Raw genomic sequence first — 27,214 nt, 5'->3', positions numbered from 1 at the left:
GTTTAGATATGGCATTTTGCTATTATAGATTGATTATTTTTTAAATTTGATTCAATTCTTTTTTTCATGGATATTAACTCTCTCTCACATAATGCTGTCTTTTAATCCAATTGTCTGTGTTTTATTCTTTTTTCTTTAACATAGTTATTATAGATCTTTTGAAGTCCTTATCTTCTAATGCCACTCTTCGGATCACCTCTGGGTCTGCTTCTATTGAATGTTTTATCTCTTGATTAGTGGCTACTTTTTCTTGCTTCTGTATGTTTAGTAATTTGTAAATATGTGTTGAACACTGTGGATGAAATGTTGGAGAAGCTGTGTTATCTTCCTTTGAAAAATGTAGAATTTTATTCTGACAGGAAGTTAAATTATCAGCTCTTTACCTTTGTTTTAATGTTTTATTAAGTTAGTTCTGTTTCAGTTTTGTTTATATTTTTGTAGTGTGGTCCTTTTTTGTAAGATGTGGCCTTTGTGGAGGTCTCACCTGAATATCCACAGTCTTCACTAAGGTCTCTCAGCATTAGCTGGGCTCAAATGCCAACAACTTTCTATTTGACCTTTAGAATCTCAGTTTACCAGTATCTGCTTCCTACCACATCTTCTGTGGTTCTGTCTTGTACTCGTGCAGCCCTGGAGCTGATCAGGAATGGATGAGAATTTCTAAGCAGACTTCTTGATTACCCTTTGTATGGTTACCACATGTCAAGCACTGTGTTCTCCCCAATACTAGCCACCTTTGCCCAGAATTCTGACTTCTATTCCTTCCATCCAGCCAGATTGCTGTTCCCTGTTTGGACTTCAGTTCAATCAATACTCAGCTACCAGAAAATTCTTCCAGTGTGAAATTTTGGGGAAATGTTGGAACGCTTTATGTGTATATATTCTTTCAGGGATTGCAGCCTTGTGTTGATTACAGTTTAGTGCCTATAAATAGTTCTTTATATGTTTTGTCCAGATTTTAAAGTTATTATGGTTGCAGAGTAAATCTCTTATCAGGTATTCTCCATGACTAGAACCTGAAATTTCTTCATTTTCTATAGTCATACAACTGCCTTTTGAGTCAGATTTATTGCTTTATGTTTTTTTGGGTTTTTTTGTTTGTTTGTTTGTTTGTTTGTTTGGCAGCTGGTCAGTACAATGATCGAACCCTGGACCTTGGTGTCATTAGCGTCATGCTCTAACCAACTGAGCTAACCAGCCAGTTCTTTTGCTTTATGTTTTATCCTAGAAGAAACACTTTGGTTTGGTTGTTATTATGGTATAAGTTCTATAGTTCAGAGAAACAAGTGTTAATTGGGAAAACAGCTTATGTCAGTTAATTTATTATATATAACTTGATATCATAGTTATCTGTTGTGTTTTTTGTGCTTCAAGGAATCATCTGTTGAAGTTTGCTTTAGAGTCACCACCCATATCTCCTGCCTCTTCCTCTTCAAAGAACCTTGCTGTCAAAGTACATACTCCTGTATCCTTCAGACATTCTTTGAAGCAGGGAAGCAGGTTAATGGACAGTTTCTTGATCAGAGAAATGGGTGGTTCTACATCAGAGTTGATGATAAAAGAAAATGAAAGCAAATTCAGCCCTCAAAAAGAGGCAAGCACTGCTGCAGAGACCAAAGAGGCACGTTCTGTAGAGAAGATGACTCCAGGCTCCTCAGATGCTAGTTGTCCTGAGACACCCTCTACATCTGCTTTGAAACAAGTTACTAAAGGTAGGAAATTACTCTCATATGCGTATTTTCTTACTTAATGGAAATCTTCTCATCCACATAAGAATAAATAGCCAGCATTTTTGAGGGGGAGGGAATGGGAAGGGATAAACCAGATTTCACCTTATCACAATCTCAGAGGTTGATGTGGTTAGTACTTCTAGGTATGTTTGCACTCTTTCTCTCTTGTAGAATAGGAATTCAGGCTAATTGCTGCAAAAATGAAATAATTTTAATAAGTTTATACTTCAAGTATAGCAGTAGCTTTCTATTTTTCAGCTTTTAATTCCTCCCTTCCACCATCCAACGTGTCAGTTTTAGTTTAATCTTAAAGAGCTCTTTTTATGTTAATATACCACTGCTTGAATGGCTCCAAGCTGTTCTGCCTGGTGGTTAAAGCCTTTGACATTTGATCCCTACCCTAGCCATTCAATCTTATTTCTCACTGCTCCCTCTCAGAAATCTTTCTGCCCTAGCCAACCTGATCTCTCCACTGATCCTCCAATATGCCCAGGGATGGGCAAACTATCACCTGTAGGCCAAATCTGGCTTGCCACCTGTTTTTGTAAGTAAAGGTTTACTGGAATACAGCCACACCCATTTGTGTACATATTGTCTATGCCTGCTTTCATGCTATAATGGCAGAGCTGCGTAGTTGTGACAGAGACCGTATGAACTGTACAGCCTAAATTCTGTACTACCTTGCCCTTTATTGAGAATGTTTGCCAACCCCTGTTCTACACCTTTCTAGATTCCATCCAGATCCTCATATTCTTTGGTTGTGTTAGGCAACATTGATATCTCATATCACTAAAGTGCTACATTACTTCTTTTCTGGACTATTTTGTGTACCATTTGCTTAACTGTTTGATTAATATGTCAATTTATTTAACCTTTCATTTTTGTCTTTTCTTGCCATTTAAGTTCAGAGCAACTTTTAGTCAGAAACTCTGTCTTAGATGTCCTTGGTATATTCATACCACACACAGTGCAGGCATGTTAGTATTTATTAATCTTAAATAGATTGAAATTAGTTTATTTAAGTGTTTATATTTCTTGCGGATATGTAAATGTCACTTACATTTCCTAGCATGTCTCTTCCTCGGTCACTATTTTTACCAATCGACAGTTCTTATTGTAGTGTTTTTTAGCTTGATAGTTAACTTTTTCACTTAGCGGAACTTTTTTCCAAATGAAATCTTACAACAAACCATAAATATAAAATATATAAAATTGGCCCTAATTTGTTAATGTAAGGATGGAGGGCCTGGAGATTGTGCTGTTCCACCTGTTTCCCCCTTTAGCCCCTGCCTATTATCCATGGTGGTCTTTAGGCCCAGAGATACCTCCACGGATCCCTGCAACTCCATGAAATAGTTTGAGAATGATTGCATTTCCTAATTTTTATGTTATATATGGAATTACAAATGACAGCTAAATTAAATTTGTAACCACTGACAAAATTGAACAGTAGTTAGCCCAACCCAGTAAATGCTTTCATCTGACTGCACCTGTCCTGCCCCTGGGCCAGGTATGTCTTACTCTAGTTATTATGATTGCTTCTGTGTTAAACATGGATAGCTCCTAAGACTTGGGAATATTTAATATTAATTTTATAGTTTTATAGTTTGGTCATACTTTTGCAGAAAAGTTTAACCAAAGCGTTTTCTAATAAACTAAGTTCCAAACTTCTCTGCAGTCGCTTCCGCTAGGCCCAGGATTCTAATTTTGTGGCTTCCCATGATTTAGCCTTTAATCGGTAACCAGTCTGTCCCACACCTGTTGCCCTGATGGGTTATTCTTTTTTTTTTTTTTTTCACCTCTGCTTTTCTAAGTGCATGTTAAAGTGAGATTCTGTTTTTTATTTTAATTGCTGAAAGTTGCCAGCTTATATTATTTTGCCCTTTCTGTGAGTAGTAAAGTCTCTTTTTCTCTTTTTAAAAAATACAGTGGATTGTCCTGTTTGTGGGGTTAACATTCCAGAAAATCACATTAATAAGCACTTAGACAATTGTTTATCACGTGAAGAGAAGAAGGAAAGCCTCAGAAGGTAAGGAAGTTGAGTATAATCATTGAGCTACTTTATCTAGGTGCCTCTTGTATGTTATAAACTTGAAAAAAATGGTATCCGTTTTACCCAGAATGATCAGTTGTGTTATTCCCTCTCCTGCTTGATTTTTCCTTTAATCCTGTTGGCCAACTCTCCCATTCCTTCTCCTCTTGTTTTCCTCCACTCCTCCTTGCCAAATACAATTAACTATATTGAATGTTTGAACTGCTGCTAAAATTTGACTTAATAAGAAATTAGTGATTTAAAATTAAATTCTTATTTATTTATTTTTGGCAGGTGGCCAGTATAGGCATCAAACCCTGGACCTTGATGTTACCAGCACCATGCTCTAACCAACTGAGCTAACTGGCCAGCCCTAAATTCTTTTAAAAATTCTTTTCTTCTCTTAAAATTTTAGAACTATCATAAAGCCTTTTGGCCAAAGAAAGCAAGGTTGGACTCTGAATATAGAACATATATAATCTTTCTTTGGTTCTTAGGATGCTCAGAAGTTTCAAAATTTTAAATCAAGCCATTTCAAAAGTTTAGTTTTTTTGACCGGGAAATTATATGCACATAATAAAAAAAGGCACAGAAGTCTATATATGAAATGTGGTGTCCTCCCCACTGACCCAACCAGGGTGACATAACTAATAAGTCGTCAGCTCAGCATTTGCACCTAAACTATTCTGCCTCCCTTATACATCAGAGTAACAGTAATTTCTTAAATCCATGATTGTTATACATATAAGTTGTTCAGGAATGAAATTTTAGTCAAAGTTCAATGGCAAGTATTAAGGAATCAGGGGTTAATGAAGATGAAAGGAAGCAGAAGCTACAAATTAGATAAGTCTGGTGATAAAGGGAGGAAGACCTGAGATGGCAGTTTGGTGAAGGAGTAAGCAGCAAGATCAAGGGAAGATTATATTATTAAAAACAAGGGTTGTTTAAGCCTGCAGTCTCTTCTCTTCCTGTATCTCCAGGAAGAGAGCAGATGATAAGTGGTACGAGGTGGGGAGCACAAGTAGCGAGGTTATCCTCGACATGCAGTAAGGACTCTTCTGAAACAGGAGGAAACGGGAACAGAATAGGTGATAATTCAGAGAGATTTGGAAAAGAAGAAGAAGGAAGCTGAAGAAATTACTGGTATCTGGGAAGTGGGGATGAATAAGATGATTGGGTCTTATGTTTTATCTGTTGTGAAGGACTTTGAAGAGTATTTTCCAAAAACCATGTTAATAAGGCAGGACCATTTTTTGTGATTAAAGGTAAAAAGATGTCACTTAATTTTTGTGAGTAATTTTGGAGTGAATGCAGGTTCTGAGGGACAGACTCATGCTGTTATAACTTACGAAAGCTAAGCAAAGTGATGCTTAATTAATTTATGGTGGGAGACACACGTGAGTCCAAACCTGGGGCAGTTTTACATGCACAATACTCCCACCTAGTGGGTAAGTTTGTTAATGAGAATAAAATTTAGGTTTTTAGGTTGCTTACTTAGTGGAGATTTGGAATAAATGAAACTAAATAGTCCTAAAGATTATTTCCTGTACTCGTAAGCCATGACAGTCTGATGACCCGCTTTTCTCTTTAGAAATGTTCTTACTGAAGAATGAGTTGGGAGTATAGAAGCCTAGTATTTTCTTCTTGAAGAATGAGTAATCAGCACTAATCATCTTGGTTCAACTCCTCTTTTTCTAGATGTGTTTATCATACTTCTGACACATTTAGTGCTGTCAGTTTATTCAAAGAGATACTCATCCATGTGTAATTAAGTTCCAGTAGTGGTTCTAAATCCCGTTCCAAATAATACTATAGTCCTGCCAGTTGCTCTGTAGTGCAACTTAGAAGCACTACATAGGTATCACTCTCTTAGTGTGTTGAAGGCTCTGAGAAGTCCTACGTCAAAGGTAACTGTTGGCTTTTATTTAATCCAGTAATTCCTAAATTTATTTGATCCTAAAACCTTTTTGTCTTCATAACTCACATCTTGCAAAACTGGTGTTTGTGAAAAACACACTTAGGGAAACATGGAACTACATCTCTCTTTAGTTATAACCTGGTCCTTGCATCTGGTCACATAGAAGAGTTTCTGCCAGTGTTTTTAGTCTCTTTTACAACATTCAGACAGGCCATCTGCTAGATGTGGGTGACAGCTCTTAACCCATTCTGTATAAAATCATATCAGATTTGATTCAAAGAATACACTCTTCTTTTGATGTTCTCAGATTCTGAAGGCCACTTAAATACATTACTCAGTTTCTGTAAATCATGGTGGAAGAAAAATCAATGTCATTTTTATGTTTGAGGCTACATATTTTAAAATTCTCGATAGAAATTGTTGATCTCTGGTGGTACTTTTCATTGTAAATGCTAGTGAACAGTACAGTTCCTCATTAGAATTTCACAGCCATAAGTTTAATTATCTATCCTTGATAAAATAAATCTTTTAGATACAGACTTAATGAATTATCCCTTCCTGTGTACTTGTATAAATGCCTACGAAATGATTCAGCTGTTGCCACCTACTGTGATTTTATTTTGCCCTCATTTTATAAGTCTTGTAGAGAGTCCAATGGGCTGTCATTATAAGAGCAATTTTCAGAAAAATTTAATCTGTTGAGGGCTTGCAGGTCTTTTCATGGTTAAGTAGATATTTCTGGCTTTTAGACTATATTAATGGAGCATCAAAGAAATAATTTAGCCAGGGAATGGCACTGTTGGTTAACAGAAAAATGTTTGGTTGTTTTCAGTCTATACTTTTCTGTAATACTTCTCTAAGTATGACCTTTGGACCATTGGCATCATATTTACCCTGGGAATCTTGTTGAAGATACAGATTTTAGGTCTCCATTTCAGACCTGAGTCACAATTGATAGGTGGTATGGAGAAGGAGACTGAGAATCTACATTTTAAACAAGCTCTTGAGGAGATTCTGAGGTATGCTGAAGTTTGGGAAGCATAGCCTTGTGTGAACTATAGTTATATGCAAATCCTTTGCAAAATCTTGTTTTTGGATGAATATATTCTCATTTTGAAATGATTGTAATTGTAATGATCACCTTGAGCATGTTTTATTAAGCACCTATTTGCCATAGAGCTGAGCCAGGTAATGTACTCAGAACCATGCTGTACTCAGATAAAATGGTTTAAAACTCACTAAGGAGTTATTGTTTATGAAATTGTCTCAAGTCATTGATACTTTTAGATAGCTTGCATTCTAGTCCATTTTAAGAAGTAATGTTTTTTAACTTTTTTTTTTTTTTTTTTGGAGAGGGTAGAAGAAAGTAATTTAATATAGCTATGTCATATTTTAAATTATTTAGTGCTTATCAGTATATTAATTAAGTAAATAGAATGAAAATCCAGTTGGTGTTTTTTCTAATATACTTTTTGTAATGCTATATTTATTAACATAAATAATTGAAGTTGAAGAGAACAAAAGCCCTGCTGTATTTTTTTTTTAATCTTGGTGGTTGGCTGGTAGGGGGTTCTGAACCCATGACCTTGGTATTATAAGGTTGTGCTCTAACCAACTAAACTCACTGGCCAGCCCCCTGCTGTATTTTTTACTGTTTTCATTTGTGTTCTTTGAAGATGATACCACAAGAATATCCACTCATCAACTTCCTAACTATTCACCTACTGCCTTTGCAAATTGATTGCCTTGGATTTGAGGGGGAAATTTTACCTGTGGATCAGAACTTTTCCTAAAGAATCTGTATGTTATAATGTACCATTAAATCCATAACCTAATCCTCAGTAGCATTTGTACTTTAATCATCTGAGATAACTGGCCTTTACAGGGATTTTGCATGGAAAGCATAGGCAAATATTAGGAAAAGCATCCTTTAAAGAGATAGAGAATTGCATATGTCTACGTAAGTATGATTCTAAGTGAAGTTCTTGTAGCATTTGATCCACAAGCCTTCCATATAAGTCTTATAAGTCTGCATCTTTAGGCCTAACCTCTTCATGAGACCTAAGTCTCTCACTTCTGGTGCCACCTAGACCCCTCTCTCTGAATGTCCCTCCAGCACCTCAGATGTATCATGTCGAACACTGTAAACATCTGCAAACTTTATCCTTCTTCTCTTTCCCCTTTTTATCTTAATGGTTCTACTATTCTCCCCGTCACCCAGGCATAGATTACAGTTTTACATGAAAAGCATTTGATAATTCACAATAATCCTCAGAGATCTTTTTTTTTACCTTCTCAGTTCTGTTCACAAAAGGAAGCTGCTGCCCAAAACTGTATATAACTTGCTGTCTGATCGTGATTTAAAGAAAAAGCTAAAAGAACATGGATTATCTGTTCAAGGAAATAAGCAACAGCTCATTAAAAGGCACCAAGAATTTGTACACATGTACAATGCCCAGTGTGATGCTTTGCATCCTAAATCAGGTAAAGTAATAAAACAATGAGTAATGCTTATCCTCTGGATAAAGTAATTTTATGTACCTCAGAGATTAGAAACCATAGAAAAAATTTTTTTAATAAATACTTTTTTGGTAATAGATAAGACATGCAAATGTATTCCTTCATAAGGTACCTAGAATATACTATGATAAGCCAGCCTTCCTCTCAGCCTGTCTCCTAGTCCCCAAATCTCCTTCTCAGAGGTACCTCTGTTGCCAGCTTCTTATGTATCTTTCCAGAGATAGTGTGATGATGAAGAGTGGATCTGGAGAGCCTGGGTTACGGTCCCCATTTCTCAGCTTTATGACTGGGTGACTGTAGGCAAGTTATGTGGTTATCTTTGTACCTCAGTTTTCTCATCCATAAAGTAAAGGTTATAATACTACCTACTTCATAATGTTTTTAAGAGGAATAAATCAAAATGCATGTAAAGTGCCTAGCATAGTACCTTAATAAGTAGTTACCATTCAGTAAATGTTACCACTGTGATAATTATACACAAATATATGTCCTTGATCTTTATTGTTTTACAAAAATGTCAGCATTCTGTATATGCTGTTTAATAGTTTTTCCTTTTCATCTAACCACACACATATTTTGGAGTTCTTTTTATTATTAGCATATATAGGATTGCCTAATTTTTAAAAAAATAGAGAAAGTGGGCAACCATGCACAGATTGTAAGTGTACTGTTTGGCGAATTCTCACAAGGTAAATTTCACAAAGCAAAAATGCCTTATACTAAGATTAGTATAGGCACTACTAAGATTAGTACCAGCATCCCAGAAACCCCATCTCTTCCTCCCATTCACTACTTCCTTCATTCTCACACTTGACTACTATTTTGACTTCTAATACCATCTATTAATTTTGCCTGTGCTTGTTCTTTATATGAATGGGATAATAGCTTATGTGTTCTTTGTATCTGCCTTCATTTGTGCAGCATTATGTTTATAAGATTCATCTATGTTTTTGTATACAGTTGTATATTTTTTTCATTTTTGTTATATAATATTCCATTGTATAAATGTCACACTTAATTCAATGGTAATGGAAATTTGGATTTTTTTTCACTTTTTGGCTATTAAGAAAAATGGTGCTATAAATAATCTTTTATATGTCTCTTGGTGCACATAGGCACACATTGCTGTTGGATATATATACCTAGGAGTGGAAGTGCCATGTTATATATTTATGGATGTTCAGCTCTCATAGATATAGCCCAAACTCAATACTAGTGTTGTATACGACAACTGAAACCCTCATACCAAGTCCTTGACAACGTCGCTATTGTCAATTTTCCATTTTAGCCGTTCTAGTGGCTCCGTGGTAGTATCTCATTATGGTTTTATTATGCAGTTCCCTAATGGCTTATAATGTTCAGCACATTTTTACATGTTTATTGGCCATCTGGATATCCTCTTTGGTGGAGTACCTGTTTAAATCTTATGTCCAATTTTTCTATGCTGTGGGTCTATTTTTTTTCTTATTTATTTGAGGGAGTACTTGAAATTTTCTGGAGACACATCTTTTGCTGGATGTGTGTATATTTAATCTTTTATTTCACCTTTGCACTCTGTTAATGGCATCATTTGAAAAGTAGACTAATATATAGTCTAGTTCATTACATTTTTCCTGGTTAGTGCTTTGTATGTCCTTGCCTACTGCAAGGTCATGAGGGTATCTTTTTATTTTCTTTTAAAAGCCATATTGTTTTTGCTCTTACATTTTGATATAATTTATTCAGAATTGATTTTAGCATGTGTTGTAGAGGGCAAGATTCTCTTGTTTTTTTCCATATGGGTAGCCAATTGATGCAACAGCGTTTATTAAAAAGCCATCCTTTCCTCACTGTACTTCCAGATGTCTTGGTTGTGAATGAGCTAACTGTACGTATATGGGCCTTGACATTGTTTTGTTCCATTGGGCCATTTGTTTATCCATGTCCCAGTAGCACACTGTCTCAATTACTTTATAAGTAATTTATAATAGGTCTTGCTGTTGGTAATGTAGTTCCTCCAGCTTTGCTATTCCATATACATTTTAGAATAAGGACCAAAAACCTGCTGAGATTTTAATTGGCATTATGTTGAATCTATAAATCTATTTTGGGATAGTTGATATCTGTATAGTATTTGAGTCTTCCAATCCATGAATATGGTTTATCCCTTTGTCTTTTGTTTCTATTGGTAATGTTTTGTAGTTTTCTGTGTGAAGGTCTTATACATCTTTTAAAAGACTTATTCTCAACTATCTGATGTTTTTGATGCAGTTGTAAATGATGTTCTATTTTAAACTGTCAATATTTATTTATTTGTTGCTTGTATAAAAATACAACTGTTTTTTTTTTCTCTTCCAAATTTTATTTTATTTTGTCAATATACAATGTGGTTGATTATTGTGGCCAATGACCGAAACCTCCCGCCCTCCTCCCTCTCCCCCCTCCCCCGCAACAATGTCCTTTCTGTTTGCTTGTCGTATCAACTTCAAGGAATTGTAATTGTTATATCTTCTTCCCTCACCACCACCCCAGTTTTTTTGTGCATTTATTTATTTATTTTTAGCTCCCACAAATAAGTGAGAACATGTGATATTTCTCTTTCTGTGCCTGACTTCTTTCACTTAATACAATTCTCTCTAGGTCCATCCATGTTGTTGCAAATGGCAGTATTTCATTCTTTTTTTATAGCAGAGTAGTATTCCATTGTGTAAATATACCACATTTTCCGTATCCACTCATCTGATGATGGACAGCTGGGCTGGTTCCAACTCTTAGCTATTGTAAAGAGTGCTGCAATGAACATTGGGGAACAAGTATACCTTCGACTTGATGATTTCCATTCCTCTGGGTATATTCCCAGCAGTGGGATAGCTGGGTCATATGGTAGATCTATCTGCAATTGTTAGAGGAACCTCCATACCATTTTCCATAGAGGCTGCACCATTTTGCAGTCCCACCAACAATGTATGAGAGTTCCTTTTTCTCCGCAATCTCGCCAGCATTTATCGTTCAGAGTCTTTTGGATTTTAGCCATCCTAACTGGGGTGAGATAGTATCTCAGTGTGGTTTTGATTTGCATTTCCTGGATGCTGAGTGATGTTGAGCATTTTTTCATATGTCTGTTGGCCATTTGTATACCTTCCTACTTAGCTCTTTTGCCCATTTTTTAATTGGGTTGCTTGTTTTTTTCTTGTAAAGTTGTTTGAGTTCCTTATATATTCTGGATATTAATCCTTTGTCAGATGTATATTTTGCAAATATTTTCTCCCACTCTGTTGGTTGTCTTTTAATTCTGTTAATTGTTTCTTTTGCTGTGCAGAAGCTTTTTAGTTTGATATAATCCCATTTGTTTATTTTTCCTTTGGTTGCCCATGCTTTTGGGGTCGTATTCATGAAGTCTGTGTCCAGTCCTATTTCCTGAAGTGTTTCTCCTATGTTTTCTTTAAGAAGTTTTATTGTTTCAGGGTGTATATTTTAATCCTTAATCCATTTTGAGTTGATTTTAGTATATGGTGAGAGGTATGGATCTAGTTTCATTCTCCTGCATATGGATATCCAGTTATCCCAGCACCATTTGCTGAAGAGGCAATCCCTTCCCCAGTGTATAGGCTTGGTGCCTTTGTCAAAGATCAGATGGCAGTAAGTGTGTGGGTTGATTTCTGGATTCTCTATTCTATTCCATTGATCAGTGTGTCTGTTTTTATGCCAGTACCATACTGTTTTGGTTATTATAGCTTTGTAGTATAGCTTAAAGTCAGGTAGTGTTATGCCTCCAGCTTTATTTTTTTTGCTCAGCATTGAGTGTTTGTATAGTTTCCAGAGTTTCATTTGTTATTAATTTCTAGTTTCAATCCATTGTGGTCTGAGAAAATACATGGGATAATTCCAATTTTTTTGAATTTGTTGAGACTTGATTTGTGACCTAATATGTGATCTGTCCTGGAGAATGATCCATGTGCTGATGAGAAGAATGAAATATTCTGAGGTTGTTGGATGGAATGTTCTGTAGATATCTGCCAATTCCAATTGGTCTAGAGTATTGTTTAGATCTTGTGTTTCTCTACTGATTCTTTGCCTAGATGATGTGTCTAATATTGACAGTGGGGTGTTCAGGTCCCCTGCTATTATGGTATTAGTGTCTATTTCCTTCTTTAGGTCTAATCGAGTTTGTTTTATAAATCTGGTTGCTCCAACATTGGGTATGTACATATTTATTTTTTTATTTTTATTTATTTTTTATTTTATTATTATTATTTTTTTAAAATTTTATTTGTCGATATACATTGTGGCTGATTATTGCTCCCCATCACCAAAACCTCCCTCCCTTCACCCTCCCTCCCTCCCCCCCAACAATGTCCTTTCTGTTTGCTTGTCGTATCAACTTCAAGTAATTGTGGTTGTTATATCTTCTTCCCCCCCCCCCACCGGTTTTGTGTGTGTGTGTGTGTGTGTGTGTGTGTGAATTTATATATTAATTTTTAGCTCCCACCAATAAGTGAGAACATGTGGTATTTCTCTTTCTGTGCCTGACTTGTTTCACTTAAGGGTATGTACATATTTATGATTGTTATGTCTTCTTGATGGATCAGTCCTTTTATCATTAAGTAGTGTCCCTCATTGTCTCTTTTTATGGTTTTTAGTTTAAAGTCTATTTTGTCAGATATAAGAATAGCTACTCCAGCTCGTTTTTCTTTTCTGTTTGCGTGGTAAATCTTTTTCCAACCTTTCACTCTTAGTCTTTGTGAATCTTTATGGGTGAGGTGGGTCTCTTGTAGGCAGCATATAGTTGGCTCCTCCATTTTAATCCAGTCAGCCAGTCTGTGTCTTTTGATTGGGGAATTTAAGCCTTTTACATTAAGTGTTGTTATTGTAAGGTGTTGATTTATTCCTAGCATTTTATTGGTTGTTTGGTTGTCTTAGGTGTCTTTTGTTCCTTGCTTTGTGATTTACTGTTTGGTTTCTGTGTTTGTTGGTTCCTTAGGTTGTAGATAGCGTTTTTGTTTGTTTGTTTTCTCTTCATGAATGCCATTTTTATTATAGTAGTGGGTTTTGATTTTTCTTGGGTTTTTATGGCAGTGGTAGTTATTTTTCAGGAACCAAACCCAGTACTCCCTTGAGGATTTCTTATAAGGGTGGTTGTGTGGTAGTGAACTCCCACAGTTTTTGTTTGTCTGAGAAATATACTATTTGCCCTTCATTTCGGAAGGATAGCCTTGCAGGGTAGAGTATTCTTGGCTGGCAATCTTTGTCTTTTAGTATTTTGAATATATCATCCCATTCGTTTCTGGCTTTTAGGGTTTGTGATGAAAAGTCTGATGTTAGTCTGATTGGGGCTCCCTTATAAGTGATTTGATGCTTCTCTCTTGCAGCTTTTAAGATTCTCTCTTTGTCTTTGAGTTTTGCCAATTTGCGTATAAAATGTCTTGGAGAAGACCTTTTTGGGTTGAATACGTTTGGGGATCTTTGAGCTTCCTTTATTCTGATGATCTGTGTCTTTTCCTATACCCGGGAAATTTTCTGTCACTATTTAGTTGAATATGTTTTCAGTGCAATCTCCTTTTTCATCCCTTTCTGGAATACCCATGAATCGGATATTTGAGCACTTAAGGTTGTCTGATATCTCTCTTAGATTTTCTTCCATGTTTTTAATTCTTTTTTCTTTTTTTTTTTTGTCTGCCTGTGTTATTTCAAACAGCCCATTTCAAGGTAAGAACTTCTCTCTTCTACTTCTGCAAGCCTGCTGGTTAAACTCTCTGTTGTGTTTTTTATTTTGTTGAATGAATTGTTCAGCTCTGCAAGCTCTGCTACATTCTTTTTCAGGGCATTGATTTCCTTGTACATTTCTTCTTTCAGGTCCTGTAAACTTTTTCTTGTTTCATCATGTTGTCTAGCTGAGTTTTCTTGTATCTCATTTAGATTCCTCAGAATTATCACTTGAAATTCCTTGTCAGACATTTCAAGGGCTTCTTGTTCTATGGGATCTAGAGCTTGAGAGTTATTACCCTTTGGTGGTGTACTTTCTTGATTTTTCATATTTCTGGTATCTTTCCCTTGATGTTTAGTCATTGTGGCAGGGGATTTCACGGTTCACTGGTTCGACGTTATTGTCTGGCTAGGATGTTGCTGGGGCTGCCAATTTGGCATGGCTGCCTCTGTGTCTGCTCATTTGCCCACTGGTGCCTCAGGTGCGTGGTTGCATTGGGTCTTGGGACTCTCCAGGGAGATGCCTCTCTGGCAGTGCGTGCTAGGCCGGGCTGGGGATGGAGTCGGGTGGTGGCAGCGAGGCATACCTGCTGGGTGTGCACTGGCACTGCAGGGCGTGTAGTCTACGAGGATCTTGGGCCTCTCTGGCTGGGCGCCTCTCTGATCAGCACGCACTCGGCTGGGCTGGGGATGGAGTCGGGCAGTGGCGGCGAGGCCTACCTGCTGGGTCGCGCACTGGCAGTGCAGGGCACGTGGTCTCCGCGGATCTTGGGCCTCTCCCACTGGGCGCCTCTCTGATCGGCAGGCACTCCTCTGATGGTTTTTTTCTTAAGCCATCTGAAAATAAGGTGTATAATCTTGACTCCTTACCCTAAATTCTTCACTATATATTTCCTAAGGAAAAGGATATTCTCTTTTATTGCCATAGTACAGTTATCAATTTTAATAAATTTAATTTTGTTATAATACTTTTATGTAATCTATCATCTGTATTCCAGTTTTGTCAGTGGACCCAGTAATGGCCTTTGTGGATTTTTTTTTTTTCTGCAGTACGTGATCTGGTTTTGGGTCACATATTGAATTTAGTTGTAATATCTTTTCAGTCTCTTTCACTCTGGAACAATTCTTCAGATTTTCTTTGTTTATTATGACACTGGCCTTTTAAAAGAATATAGTCTTTGTTTTGTGTGTGTGCGTTTCAAATAGAATATTTTTCATTCTGTTTTTGTCTAATGTTTCCTTATAATTACATTCAGGATGTGCATTCCTGCCAGAATACCATATAAATGATGTTTTATCTTCAGAATATCACATCCAGAGGCTCTTGACATCTATGTGCTCCTCATTTGTAATGTCAGGTTTGATTAGCTGGTCAATTTCTCCATTGTTTATACATTATATTTCCCCCTTGCCTACTAATAAGAAATCTGTAGAGAGACATGATACTCTGTAACTATTCCAGTAATTTGTAACTTCATTAAAATTTTACCCCATATTTAGCATCCTTTAGTAATTTTTACATTAACTTTTCTGTGATAGTTGCAAAGTGATGATTTTGCATCTTTAGTACTCTTCACATTTGCCACTTGGCATGATTCTAAATATAAGAGCCCTCCATTCTGTCTTATTTTTTTCTTTGTCTATTATTGATATAGATTTACAGATTTCTAACTTATTATCATTCTTAATTACTTGGTGTTTGTACTTTTCCAGATTTGGCCAGTGGGAACATCTTCATACTGATTCCTGGTCCTGGGACATGCCACCATCATTTTTGTTATCATCTACTTATTTCTGGTATAACAAGATATTGCAGGTTCATCTTGTTTTTCCATGTCCCAGCCCTGTAAATCAGCCTTTTCCTTGAGGTGCTCTGGTTCTTTTTATTGGTGAAAACAATATATGGCTACTAGCTGTGCTTATTGCTACTTGGTATCTTTGCTTCTAGGCTATTTCAGCAGATGCAGCTTGGAAATATATGCATGTATATGCATATATATGAGGCCACTTCAAGAAGTTTGTGGAAAAATAAAATTAAAAGATAATACAAATCTTTCCATGAACTTTTTAAAGACTCCTCATATACATATGCACGCATGGATACATATGTACATGCATATGCATGTATTATATATGCATACATGTAATTCCATTTACACTTATATATTTTAGAGACCATGAGAACAAACCTATACCTCTTCCAATTTCACAGAGTTCTTTTTTAACCTTTCTTTATTCCGTGTTTGTATTTCCCTTTTTTTCATAGTAAGAATCCTCCTTGCTGACAGGAGAAACACATTTGCTAATTTGTTCAATCTATAATACATCTAAAATATTTTCCTAATTGCTTCATCTATACTGCTACACCACCACAAAACAGAACTGTAAGAAAGAATTCAGGATTTATTTTAGTTCTCTACTCAGCCTTCGGTGTCTGCCCCTCCCCACCCATCCCCTAACACACATTGCTTCAGCTGCCTCAACTGAGGGTATGAAGTCTAATACAGCCAGCCCTTTGTATCCATGGATACAACCAACCAGGAATTGAAAATGTTAGGAAAAAAAAATTGTGTTTGTACTGAACATGTACAGACTTTTTTGTCATTATTCCCTAAGCAAAACAGTATAACAATTATTTACATAGCATTTACATTGTATTATAAGTAATCTAGAGAGAGATGATTCAGAGTATAAGGGAGGATATGCAAAGGTTATATACCAATGCTACAGCATTTTATATCAGGACTTGAGCATCTGCAGGTTTTGGTATCTGCAGGAGGTCCTGGAACCAACCCTCCACCAAAATTGATGGACAAGTGTACTGTATTTTTAAGTTTCTTTTTAGCTCCCTTCAGTGTGGGTATGTTATTTGTTTAATATGCAGTTGGGTTTCCTTGTTTCTCTTTGTTTCCAGTTCTTGTTATGGTTTACTTTTCCATTCTAATTATAAGAAATTAATAACTTAAATGTAACATTTAAACTACCAAAAAGATATTTATAACGGACCAGCTGCTTGTCATGAAAGTATTACATACAATAGCACTTTTGTCTTCTTTTTTTTAAAGAGTGTTCTTAATTGCTTGTTGGATCATTTTTTGTATTATCTTTTTTTTGGCAACTGGCTGGTATGGGTTTCTGAACCCTTGACCTTGTTGTTATAACACTAACCGACTGAGCTAACCAGCCAGTCTTGTATTATCTTTTAATTCGTTTTTTTCACAAACTTTATGAAGTACCTTCATATGATGGTGGCCTTGAAATTCTTGTCAGATAATTGCAACAACTGAATTATCTTACTATTGACATCTTTGTCTTTTCTCATTAAAGTGTTTTTCCTGATTTTTAGTATGATAAGTTTTTATTGTATTCTGAGCATTTTGAATGTACTATTATGAGATTCAAAATTCTACTTGAATAATCTTCTTTAGCAGGAAGTCACCCTGTTTAGGTTTAGCATGCTGATTCTGGCCTCCTTTTGTGGGCTGTGATTCTAATCACAATTTAGCTTCCAGGGCCCTTGCAATGTTATTCTGGTCTACTTCCTTTAATTGCTACCTAGTGGCCACTCTGAAAACCTGGTATTCCACACTGTGGTTCAGTTCTCAAACCTTTTGGCATATTTATTGTAGACTGTTTCACATGTTAGTTGGTCAGGGATGTATCCAAAATTTCCTATTCAGGAGAAGGGAATTCTTTTCTCCAGGTTCCATCTCTTTGAGATCCTCCCACCAAACACTAGAAGGTGTCACCTGCCACTACTGAGTGGGTTTAGAAGTCTAGGCTCCTCACTAGGCCACTGTATTGGGAGAGAAGGAAAGCCTGCCCCAGGCCTCCTGCCATTGCTGGTAGTGGGGTGGAAGTCAACACTCCCTTCTTTTTCTCTGATGATACCTCCGTGGGTAGGAAGCATCAGCAGTGTTTAGTGGGGTAGGTCTGGTATTATCAAAAAGGTTTCTGGGCACCTCCTTTAGTTGTTCTTTGCCTACAGAGAGCAGATTTTTCTTGGGACTTTTTTTTTTTTATCTGTTCCCTTTGGTGGTTCTTGGTTATAGCCTTCTCCAGAACCTGGTCTGGGATATACAGAAGATAAAAAAGAAAACCCAGGGAACTCATTACCATGTTCCTCAAAGTCTGAGGCCTTGAGGCCTTTAGTCAGTCCATCTTTCCCTTTCTATCTTTCACAGTTTTCTTTTGTCTGTTTTATCTGTTATATCCAGGGTTTTTAGTTGTCTTTACAGAGGAAGAATAGGGAGAAATGAGTGTAGTCAACCATGTTGAAAATAAGTTCTTTTTCATGTATTTTTCATTTCTCTTGGGTATGTTACTGGCAGCAGTCTCGGCTTGCCCTGTCACACTAAGCAAATGACCTGAAAGTCCAAAAGTTGATGCAAGGATTAGGAGCTTTATTCAGATAACTGGCATCTGGGTGATGACCAGGCTAAAATCATCCTGCCTTCTGATGCCTTTTCTGGGGTTTATAAAGGGGAGGAGGTGGGAAGGTGAGGTAAGGGTTTTGTCCTGCAGGCAAAGGGGAAGGCTGGTCATGGGTTCAGCAGAGGGTCTGAATCAGATGTCAGGGTCCCACAATGGACCAGGTGCTTTGGTTTCATGGAGTCTTCCGTTGGTGGACTGGTCAGCTTCAAGCCCTTGATGTTATTTCGGGGTTGGATTCCTTATCTTCTAGTGAGAGCTCAAAGGTCCTCAGTCAAGCATTACTGGAACATAAAAATTCCTGACTCATACTTCTAACTAATGTGGATGCAATTTTCCTTTACTTGAGAGAGTGAATTAATAATCAGCTAAGGTGCTTTGCCTTTCTCTTGGAATTCCTTTGTTTGCAGTTGAATAGGAAAGGTAAGAAAAACAAAAGTTAGTTTCAATTCTTAATTGTATGTGTGAAACATCTAAAGTAAATCAATATAAGAGGGTATTATGAGAGATAAGCAGAAATAAACTTTTGAGAAGGATCCATTTGGGGCATGATTTCATCTCTGGGCAGTTTCAGCCATACAGTCAGTTTCTCATTTTCTTTGCTAACCTCAAGGAATTGATGATTATCAGTTCCTAGTTTCCTGAAATTTTCTGCTTGGTCTTAGTTACCCCAAAGATGGCTGTTCTCTGGCTAAGGTCCTGTTCAGGTACAAACATATTTAGGTTGTTATCTTTTCTTGGTGAATTGAATTCTTTATCATTATATAATTTCCCTCTTTATTCCTGATAACATTCATTGTTCTGAAGCCTGTTGTGCCTCATATTAATATAGCTAACTCATTAGTGTTTCTTTTCATTAGTGTTTACATGATACAAGTCTTTCCATAAACTTATTTTTTTTACCTACTTTTAAAATTTAAAATAGGTTCTTTTTGATAACATATAGTTTGGTCTTGCTTTTTTATCCAGCCTGACATTCTGTTTCTTAATTGGTGCTTTTAGATGTAAGAATCAATGCAGTGGTTTTAAATTTAAAAACACCTTGCTAGTTTTTTTCTTTGTTCCACCTGCATTTTGTTCTTTTTATCTTGGATTAATTGAGCATTTTTTTATTATTACATTTTATTTGTACAGTTGGCTTACTATTTTACCTCTTTCTTAAAAATTTTAGTGGTCACTCTAGGGTTTGCAATATACATCTTTAGTTACAATTTACTTTCAAATAATATTAAACATCTTCACTTGTAGTATAAGAAACATAGCAGTATACTCTCAATTGCTAATTCTTTGTGTTATTTTTGTCATGAATTTACTTTTACATATGCGATTAACACAATACATTGCTATTGTTTTCCCATAAAACAGACAGTAATCTTTTAGAGTAGTTAAAAATAAGAAAAAACCCTTCATGTTTACCATTTCTACCATTCTTCATTTCTTCTTATAGAGATGAGTTTCTTTCTGTTTCTTCTGCTTGAAGAACTTTCTTTAACACTTTTTGAAGTGAAGGTCTGCTAATAGTATATTCTCTCAACTTGTATTTGTTTTAGGAAGTATTTCTTTTTCACTTTTGAAAGATATTTTCATTGGTATAGAATTCTGGATTGGCAGGCTTTTTTTTAAAAAATACTTTAAAGATGTCACTTCTGGCTTGAATAGTTTCTGTTGAAACGTGTATATTATGCTTTTTGATATTGTCTTATAGCTTTTAGATGCTCTGTGTTTTGTTTTTTGTTTTCTTTCTTTTTTCTCTCTGTGTTTCATATTGAATAGCATCAATCCCATTTCAGGTTCACCAGTGCTTTCCTTAGCTGAGTCAAGTTATCTTTGTTACTGTGCTTGGTGGGTTTTTTTAATATCTGGCATTTCTATTTTATTCTTTCTAAAAGAAAGAATTGCTGCTGAAGTAATTTCTAATGAAAATTTCTACTGAAATGCCCCATGTGTTCATCCATATTGTTTACCTTTTCCACTAGATCCTTTAGCATGTTAATCATAGTTATTTTAAAACCACATCTGATAGTTCTAACATCTGCATTATATCAGAGTTTGGTTTTGTTATTGCTGTTTGTTTGCTTTTTCACGTATCTTATAAGTTTTGGTTGAAAGCCAGACTCTATATGTAAGAATCTAAACACTGAAAATAAATGGATTTATGCCTAGTAATGGACATGTCTGTTCTTCTGATAGGTCTTTATTGTTTGGAGTTTAGTAAATCTCTTCATGAGTTGAACTTGGTTTGGGTTTTATTGTTGCTATGGTTGCCCTCAGTCTATCAACAATTTTATATTCCTTGAGAATTTCCTTGTGCTTAGGTTGGTGGCTGAGTTGCCAGATTTTTTTTTTTTAATGTACCTATATCACTCACAACATAGGTTTTCCTTGTGAGCCTGTGCCTCAGAGAGCATCTCTCTCCACGTTTGTTTCTCTTCTGGTGGTAGATTGCTATTACTTGTCACTTGGAAAATGCTAGCTCCATGGAAGGGAGCAAGGGGGCCATTCTCTGTTTTCTGATTTAGCCCCTGTTGTAGGCGGGCCCTTTGATTCTGGACCGGGCTCTCAGTGATCCTGCCTCTCCCCCAGTGGCAGGGGTCCTCTAGTGGTCTGGGCCCAGGGTGGTTTTCTGACCCTTCTGCAGGGATAGAGTTTTGTTTTTTTTTCTCTGTGCACTTTCTCCAGCAACAGTGGGTATTTACTTGTGATCTGAGGACAGCAGCTTTGCTGTCCTTTACTCAGTGGCCTGATGCTTTTGCTTCTTCAGTGATAAAGATCTGGTTGGGGCTTCATGTCTCTCCTGCAGTGGGTGTTCTTCTTTTCCAAGCCTGGATCCAGAGGGAGACTTTCTAATTTCCTGCCCTTCCGCACTGAGAGACAGAGAGACTGGGTATTCTTGTGAGTACTGAACGAAATCTGTAGAAACAGCTTGCAAATCGGTGCAGTGTTCCTTGTGTCTTAGTCTCCCAGAGTTTTTATACTTCCATGGTAGCTTGGCTTTTTGCAATTCATCAAGTTTAGCTGAGCTCTTCTTACCCGAAGGTAGGTTGGTCCCAGTCTTTCTCCTGTGCACTGCCTATGTCAGCCAGTGCTCATGAACCCTCTCCTCTAGGGCATCCATTTTCCCTTAAGTTTCAGGCTAGTTGGTTGCCTTCTGACTTTAGCTGTGATGGATTCAAGGGAAATTACAGTCTTGTAGGTTATCCAGCTTTTTCTTGTCACTAAGGTGAGAGTGACACTATTTCTAGCTCTCTACATCTTAAACAAAATCAGAAGTCTTTCTGAAGATTTAAGCCCCTAAATTATACCCTATCCTTATATAGTTTTCTTAATTCCTTAGTAGAGGTCATGCCAGATGTTCTCTATCTTGAATGACACATGCATTAATGGATTGGACAGAATGCAAATGGTCCCTTTGCTTTCCTGTTAAACCATGACTCAGTAAGTTTGGAAAAGAGAACTGCTAGCTGTTCATGCTCACAGAGAGAGATATTGTTTACGTTGTTTTCTACCAGTTTTACAGTATTAGGGAGGCAAGAGGTACCTCTCAATGCTTGGAAAACAAACTTTAAATTGAGGCAATTGCATTCTTAATGATTCTCTTAAGATCTGTGAGTTTAAGAAAACAAAAAACAAACTACAGGGATTATTTTGATGCTGGAGGAGAAGTGGTCTGGGAAGGCCTGGTAGTTGGCCTTAACCCATCCTGTCCTCTTACCAGGTTCTTAACTCTGTCACAGCAAAGAGTTCAAGAGCAGAGTCACATTAGAAAGTGAGAAGAGGTTTAATGTAACAAAGAAGAGATACAGATTTCACAGAGAGAGTACGTCTGAGCTCCAGAGACCCAGTAGGGCCTGCACCAGGTCCAATACAAAAGTAAGAAATACTCCCTTAAAGTCTAGTACAGAGCACAGGCTGGCTCAAGAGAGTGAGCAGCTGCTTGCTGAAAGTAAGTTTAACACAAAAGAAAGCATAACCACCTCAGCCAGTGAAGTGCAGGTTGGCCCTGGAAAGTGAGCAATAGCCCTGCCTTCTGCTGGGGTTCAACTTTTATAGTCTCATTATCTAATACATATTTATGCTATTAATGAACATAAATTCCACTTTACTGAGCATGCTTGGCCATTAGGGTTATATAACCCCTTTCTACTGAGCATGACTAGCTACTGGATTTGTATAAGTCAGCTCCCTGAGGTCTCATGTTGGTCTGAGAATAAGTTCAACTAGCAACAGTAATTCTTTTCTAGGGCAGGGCCTAGAAGAGGGCCCTGAGACCTTGGGGATGGCTTGAAACCCAGAGGTGTGTCCTGTAACCTGAACTCAGGGAAACTGAGCACCTCCTATCTCAATTTCAAGCATATACAGAAGTAGAGAAAAGAGTAGTTGATTTCCCCATATACCTACTGTCCAGTTTAAGCAATTATCAAACCATCCTAATGTATTATCTACCATTTGCACCCCTCCCCCCATGGATTACTTAGAAGCAAATTCCAAACATAGTATTTTTTCATGTATAAATATGCGTAAGGGATTGTAGATCTTTATTCCATACATATGTATTTTAGTTTTAATATGTTGACTTTGGAGGCAGAAGGATAGCATTTGCAAATTCTCTGCTGTTTGCATTCAAAGTCATTTAATGTGTGACAGGGTGTATTCCAGATCTCTTTGATGTATGTGAAGTGGTAGCTATACCTACAGACAAAGGTTCTGGAGGCAAGGACTCCCCTGGTATTTGTAGCCCTTTCTCTGTACTTGAAAAGGAGCCTGTTGTACTGCATTTGGAGTTTGAGCAGACATCCCCTAAGAATTGAAGTCATACTAACAAATTAATTTTCGTATTCCGCTAGGACTGCTGTATATTCAAAGGAGAAAGCAAAGTGACTTGACTTTACTCTTCTGTATTTTGAACTTTGTGTGCAAATGTTAGAGTTCAGTGTTTTAACCTTATGTTCTTATTTTTTTAAACTTTTATTTTGAAATGATATTAGATTTGCCAAATAACTGCAAAAATAAGACAGGGAGTTCACATATACCTATCACTCACCTTCCTCTGTGTTAACAACTTACATAACTATAGTACAATGATCAAAAACATGCAATTAACAGTGATTATATGTTCTTCTTTTAATAGCTGCTGAAATAGTTCAAGAAATTGAAAGTACGGAGAAGACTAGGATGCGTCTTGAAGCTAGTAAACTCAATGAAAATGTATGTTGATGTCTATTTTGGTATATGGGTAGAAATGAAGGAAAGAAAAATTTAATCCCCTACTAAAATTAAAGCAAGCCATTATTAAATCTGTTCAGTGGGAAATGTACTAGAACACATTTCCATTTAGTATATTATGATTTACTTGCAGCTCATTTTTAGCATAATATTTGATCGTATTTAGCAGTCTCCTAGCACAAAATGCAATCCAAAGTAGAGTTTGTTCATGAGCTAAAGTCCTGTAGGAAAAGACTATGCCTGTGCATCAGGTAGCTTTGGCATTTGTCCTTTCTCTGGAACACTTTTTTTTTCTTTTTGGTTGCTGGCAAATACAGGGATTTGAACCCTTGACCTCAGTGTTGTAACACTGCACTCTCACCAACTGAGCTAACCGGCCAGCCTCTTGTATTCGTCCTTTCTCTGCTGGTTGCATTTGATAAACTATTTAATTTCTGTGACTCTTACGGTCTTTATCTGTAAAATTAAGGGGTTGAACTATGTGACCTCTAAGATCCCGTTTTAGCTCTGGCATTCTGCAATTGTATGATTATACCTATGGAGATATTAAGTAATTATAAGAGTTTGTGAGGATTGAGTATTCTGTTGAGTTTTTGAGGGAATCAGATACCTAAGATTTTTCACAGTTGCCTTCCTCTAGCTTGGTGGTCCAAAACTTGAGGAAGGGATACCAAAGAAAAAAATAGTCGTTGTGTCCTATGACACTGAGGGAAGTGTTTTGGGCTCTTTCAAGCAGACATTTTTTTTTCCTAGACCATTGGTAACACGTTTGTAAGGAAAGTCATTATTTTAGGGAAGTAAGTTTACAATCAGATAGTAGGAAAAAAATGGGATTTACATTGAGTTTATTATTACCTGTATGCTAACTGTAAGACTAGGACTGTAATGAATTGTATAAGTAGATTTCTGATCTTTTAGGAAAGAGATTTGAAAAAGTGGAACTAAAAATTTAACATATTAAGTCTTGTACTACTGCATTTTCTCTGTATGTTACTTTTCTATTATGACCTGGCGAAATTAGGTTGGAAAGGAGAGAAGGCAGATAAGATTATCTGCCTTATTAATGATCAGCTAGATGTCTTCAGTCTTCTAGTTTCAAGTATTATTACCTGTTGCATTAATGAATGTGGAAAATTAAATATTGAAAACAGGAAATTTAATCGATGGTTTTGTTAATACTTTATATATTATAATGGAGTCAATGTTGCATTTTCTACTAAGAAAAAAGTAATGAGTAAAATGTGTATTATCATATTCAAGAGAAGTACATGGGAGTTATACTTCCTAGGTCTATATAAAACAGAGATGAGAGATTATTTTCCTCCATTTTAAACACCCACATTTGAGATTTTATAGTTTGTACAACTTCCTTTTTTGGGGGAATTTTTATTAAGTTTTTTTTTTTACATTTTAGGTAATGGTTTTTACAAAGGAGCAAACAGAAGACGAAATAGATGAAATTCATAGTAAATATCGTAAGTTGTGTGACATTTTCTTTATTTGCAAAGAACTTGGGTTGCTGTTTTTCATCTTAAGTAATTTTTTAAAAACAATGTTTTAAAATAATGTTTTATGTTAATGTTCGATATCAACTTTTGCTAATATTACTTAAAAGACAGAATTTTAGTTGTGTGTTTACTCAAACAGTGACCTTTTTTGGTACTCTGCATGACTGCTTTTAGATTGTGACTAACATTCTGCTTTGAGTTTATCACTAAGCACTTTGCAAATATTAATGGGTTACTCTCAAAGCATCTCTGTGAGAAGAAGATGGGATTAAAGTGAAAATATTCTTGACTCTCTCCTGTCCTCAGGCCACTTAATAACTTAATCCTGTCAAGAATTTCAACATTTCTGTAGCTTGCAAATTTGTGCCCCAAATAGTTTTCGTTTATTAGTTCTTACCAACCTTCCAACTTTACCTCTTCCTTTTCCTTAAATGGTCTTCATATACGCCTTTCCCAGGGCTAACAATTTCCCAGGGCTGTTTTGACAATTGGGTAGCTGCTATTTTATGTTTGCTTGGTTTGTTTTTAGTTTAAATTTAAGTGCCTGGCAAACAGTAGATAGTAAATGTTTGTTGAATGAGTATTCCTAGTCATGATATGTTTAAATTGTGCTAAGAGAATTTTTTCTCTTTTCAGTTCTTAAATTTTGAAGGTGCAGATTCAGCAGTGATGTATTTTGGGAGGGAGGATGAAGTGCATGTGCACCAGATGTGCGCCTAAGCCTTGCTAGAGTAGGAAAAGGAGCTTCAAGTATTCATGCACTGTAGACTGAACAACAAAAGCCACCATTATTCTGTTGCTAGAAGGATAAGTATGATATGAGACTCTGTGATCAACTTTTGGGATGTCAGAGTGATTTTTCTTTAGTGATTTTTCTATCTCCTCTGATAGAAAAGAGAATATCAAATGATCACTGAATTGGCAAAAATAAGACCTGTAAAAATAAGGAAACCAGAAAATTTGCACTGAGAGAAAGTAATTTAAACAAATAAAAGGATGGTAGCTAACAGTTTTGCCATTTTAAAAAATTTTGGATTAGGTGCAGTCAAGAAAATATACAATTACATATGGTCCAACATTTAGCTAAAAAAAAAAAGTTCATCTTTACTAAATAGGTCATGTTAATTTATTTAGCCCTAAAATAAACCTCAATTTATACTTTTTTTTTTTTTTTTTTTAAAAAGAAAACCTTTCAAGTGGTTCATAAAAGTTAAATGCTTAGCCTTACGGTTTAGTCATTTATTTGATTTAGTGTCAGGCTCTGTCTTACTCCATTTGTATTGCTATAACAAAATACTGGAGACTAGGTAATTTGTAAACGATAGAAGTTTATTTGACTCATGGTTCTTGAGGCCAGGAAGTCCAAGAGCATGGGCCTTGCATCTGATGAGGACTTGTGTGTTGTGTCATCTCATGGCAGAAGGCAGAAGGGCAAGAGAGTGTGAGAAAGCAAAAGGGGGCCAAACTCATTTTTGTAACAAACCAACTCTCACAATAATGAACCCACTTCCTTGATAACAACATTAATACATTCATGAGGGCAGAGCCCTTGTGACCTAATCACCTCTTAAAAGCTCCCTCTCTCAGTACTGTTACATTGAAAATTAAGTTTCCAACATGTGAACTTTGGGGGCATATTCAAACCATAGCAGGCTCCAAATATACTATTGATAAATTTTCTTCTTTTAAACATTTCTATTAATGTTTTACATACGTGTAGTTTTAAAAATCACCTGTTTCTATGAGGCTTATTATAAAAAACAGCAACAACAATCTCGTGCTTCCTCCACCAACAACCTGCCTCCCTTCCCATTCCCTAGTAATAACTGTCAAGAGTTTTGGCTTTTCTTTTGGTAATTACCTTCCTATTTATGAAAAAGATTATTTCTTCACTCTTTCTTGAAGTTTTCCAGTTTTACATATTAACTATTGATGTGCTGATATAAAAACTGAAGATTTAGTGTTTTTGAACATCCTGACTTCTTCCTTTGCTTCCCTCTTATCCTCTGAATATTATGTTAATTTTTTGTAAGATTAGTTTTTAGTTAGGTATATTGTTTACAGCTTGAGCCAGACAATATACATACTATGGTTATAATTCCTTTCAGGAAAACATTCTATTTTCTTAAATTTAATAATTCTCTTTTATCTATTTAGTTTTCTGTTTACC

At 36.2% G+C, this 27,214-nt stretch overlaps 1 protein-coding gene across 1 annotated transcript in view; it reads left to right on the top strand.

Annotated features, from left to right (window-relative positions):
• Window positions 1-27,214, top strand: part of RAD18 (RAD18 E3 ubiquitin protein ligase) — a 115,142-nt gene that overhangs the window by 39,462 nt on the left and 48,466 nt on the right. Inside the window, exons 5-9 of the mRNA XM_063115055.1 lie at window positions 1,375-1,712; window positions 3,660-3,759; window positions 7,980-8,164; window positions 23,442-23,518; window positions 24,951-25,011. Coding sequence (XP_062971125.1) covers window positions 1,375-1,712; window positions 3,660-3,759; window positions 7,980-8,164; window positions 23,442-23,518; window positions 24,951-25,011 — 761 coding nt within the window. The remainder of the gene's footprint in view (window positions 1-1,374; window positions 1,713-3,659; window positions 3,760-7,979; window positions 8,165-23,441; window positions 23,519-24,950; window positions 25,012-27,214) is intronic.

This window comes from Cynocephalus volans, chromosome 11, assembly GCF_027409185.1.
Source record: "Cynocephalus volans isolate mCynVol1 chromosome 11, mCynVol1.pri, whole genome shotgun sequence".
Lineage (NCBI taxonomy): Eukaryota > Metazoa > Chordata > Mammalia > Dermoptera > Cynocephalidae > Cynocephalus > Cynocephalus volans.
This window is presented reverse-complemented; position numbering and strand designations above follow the sequence as displayed.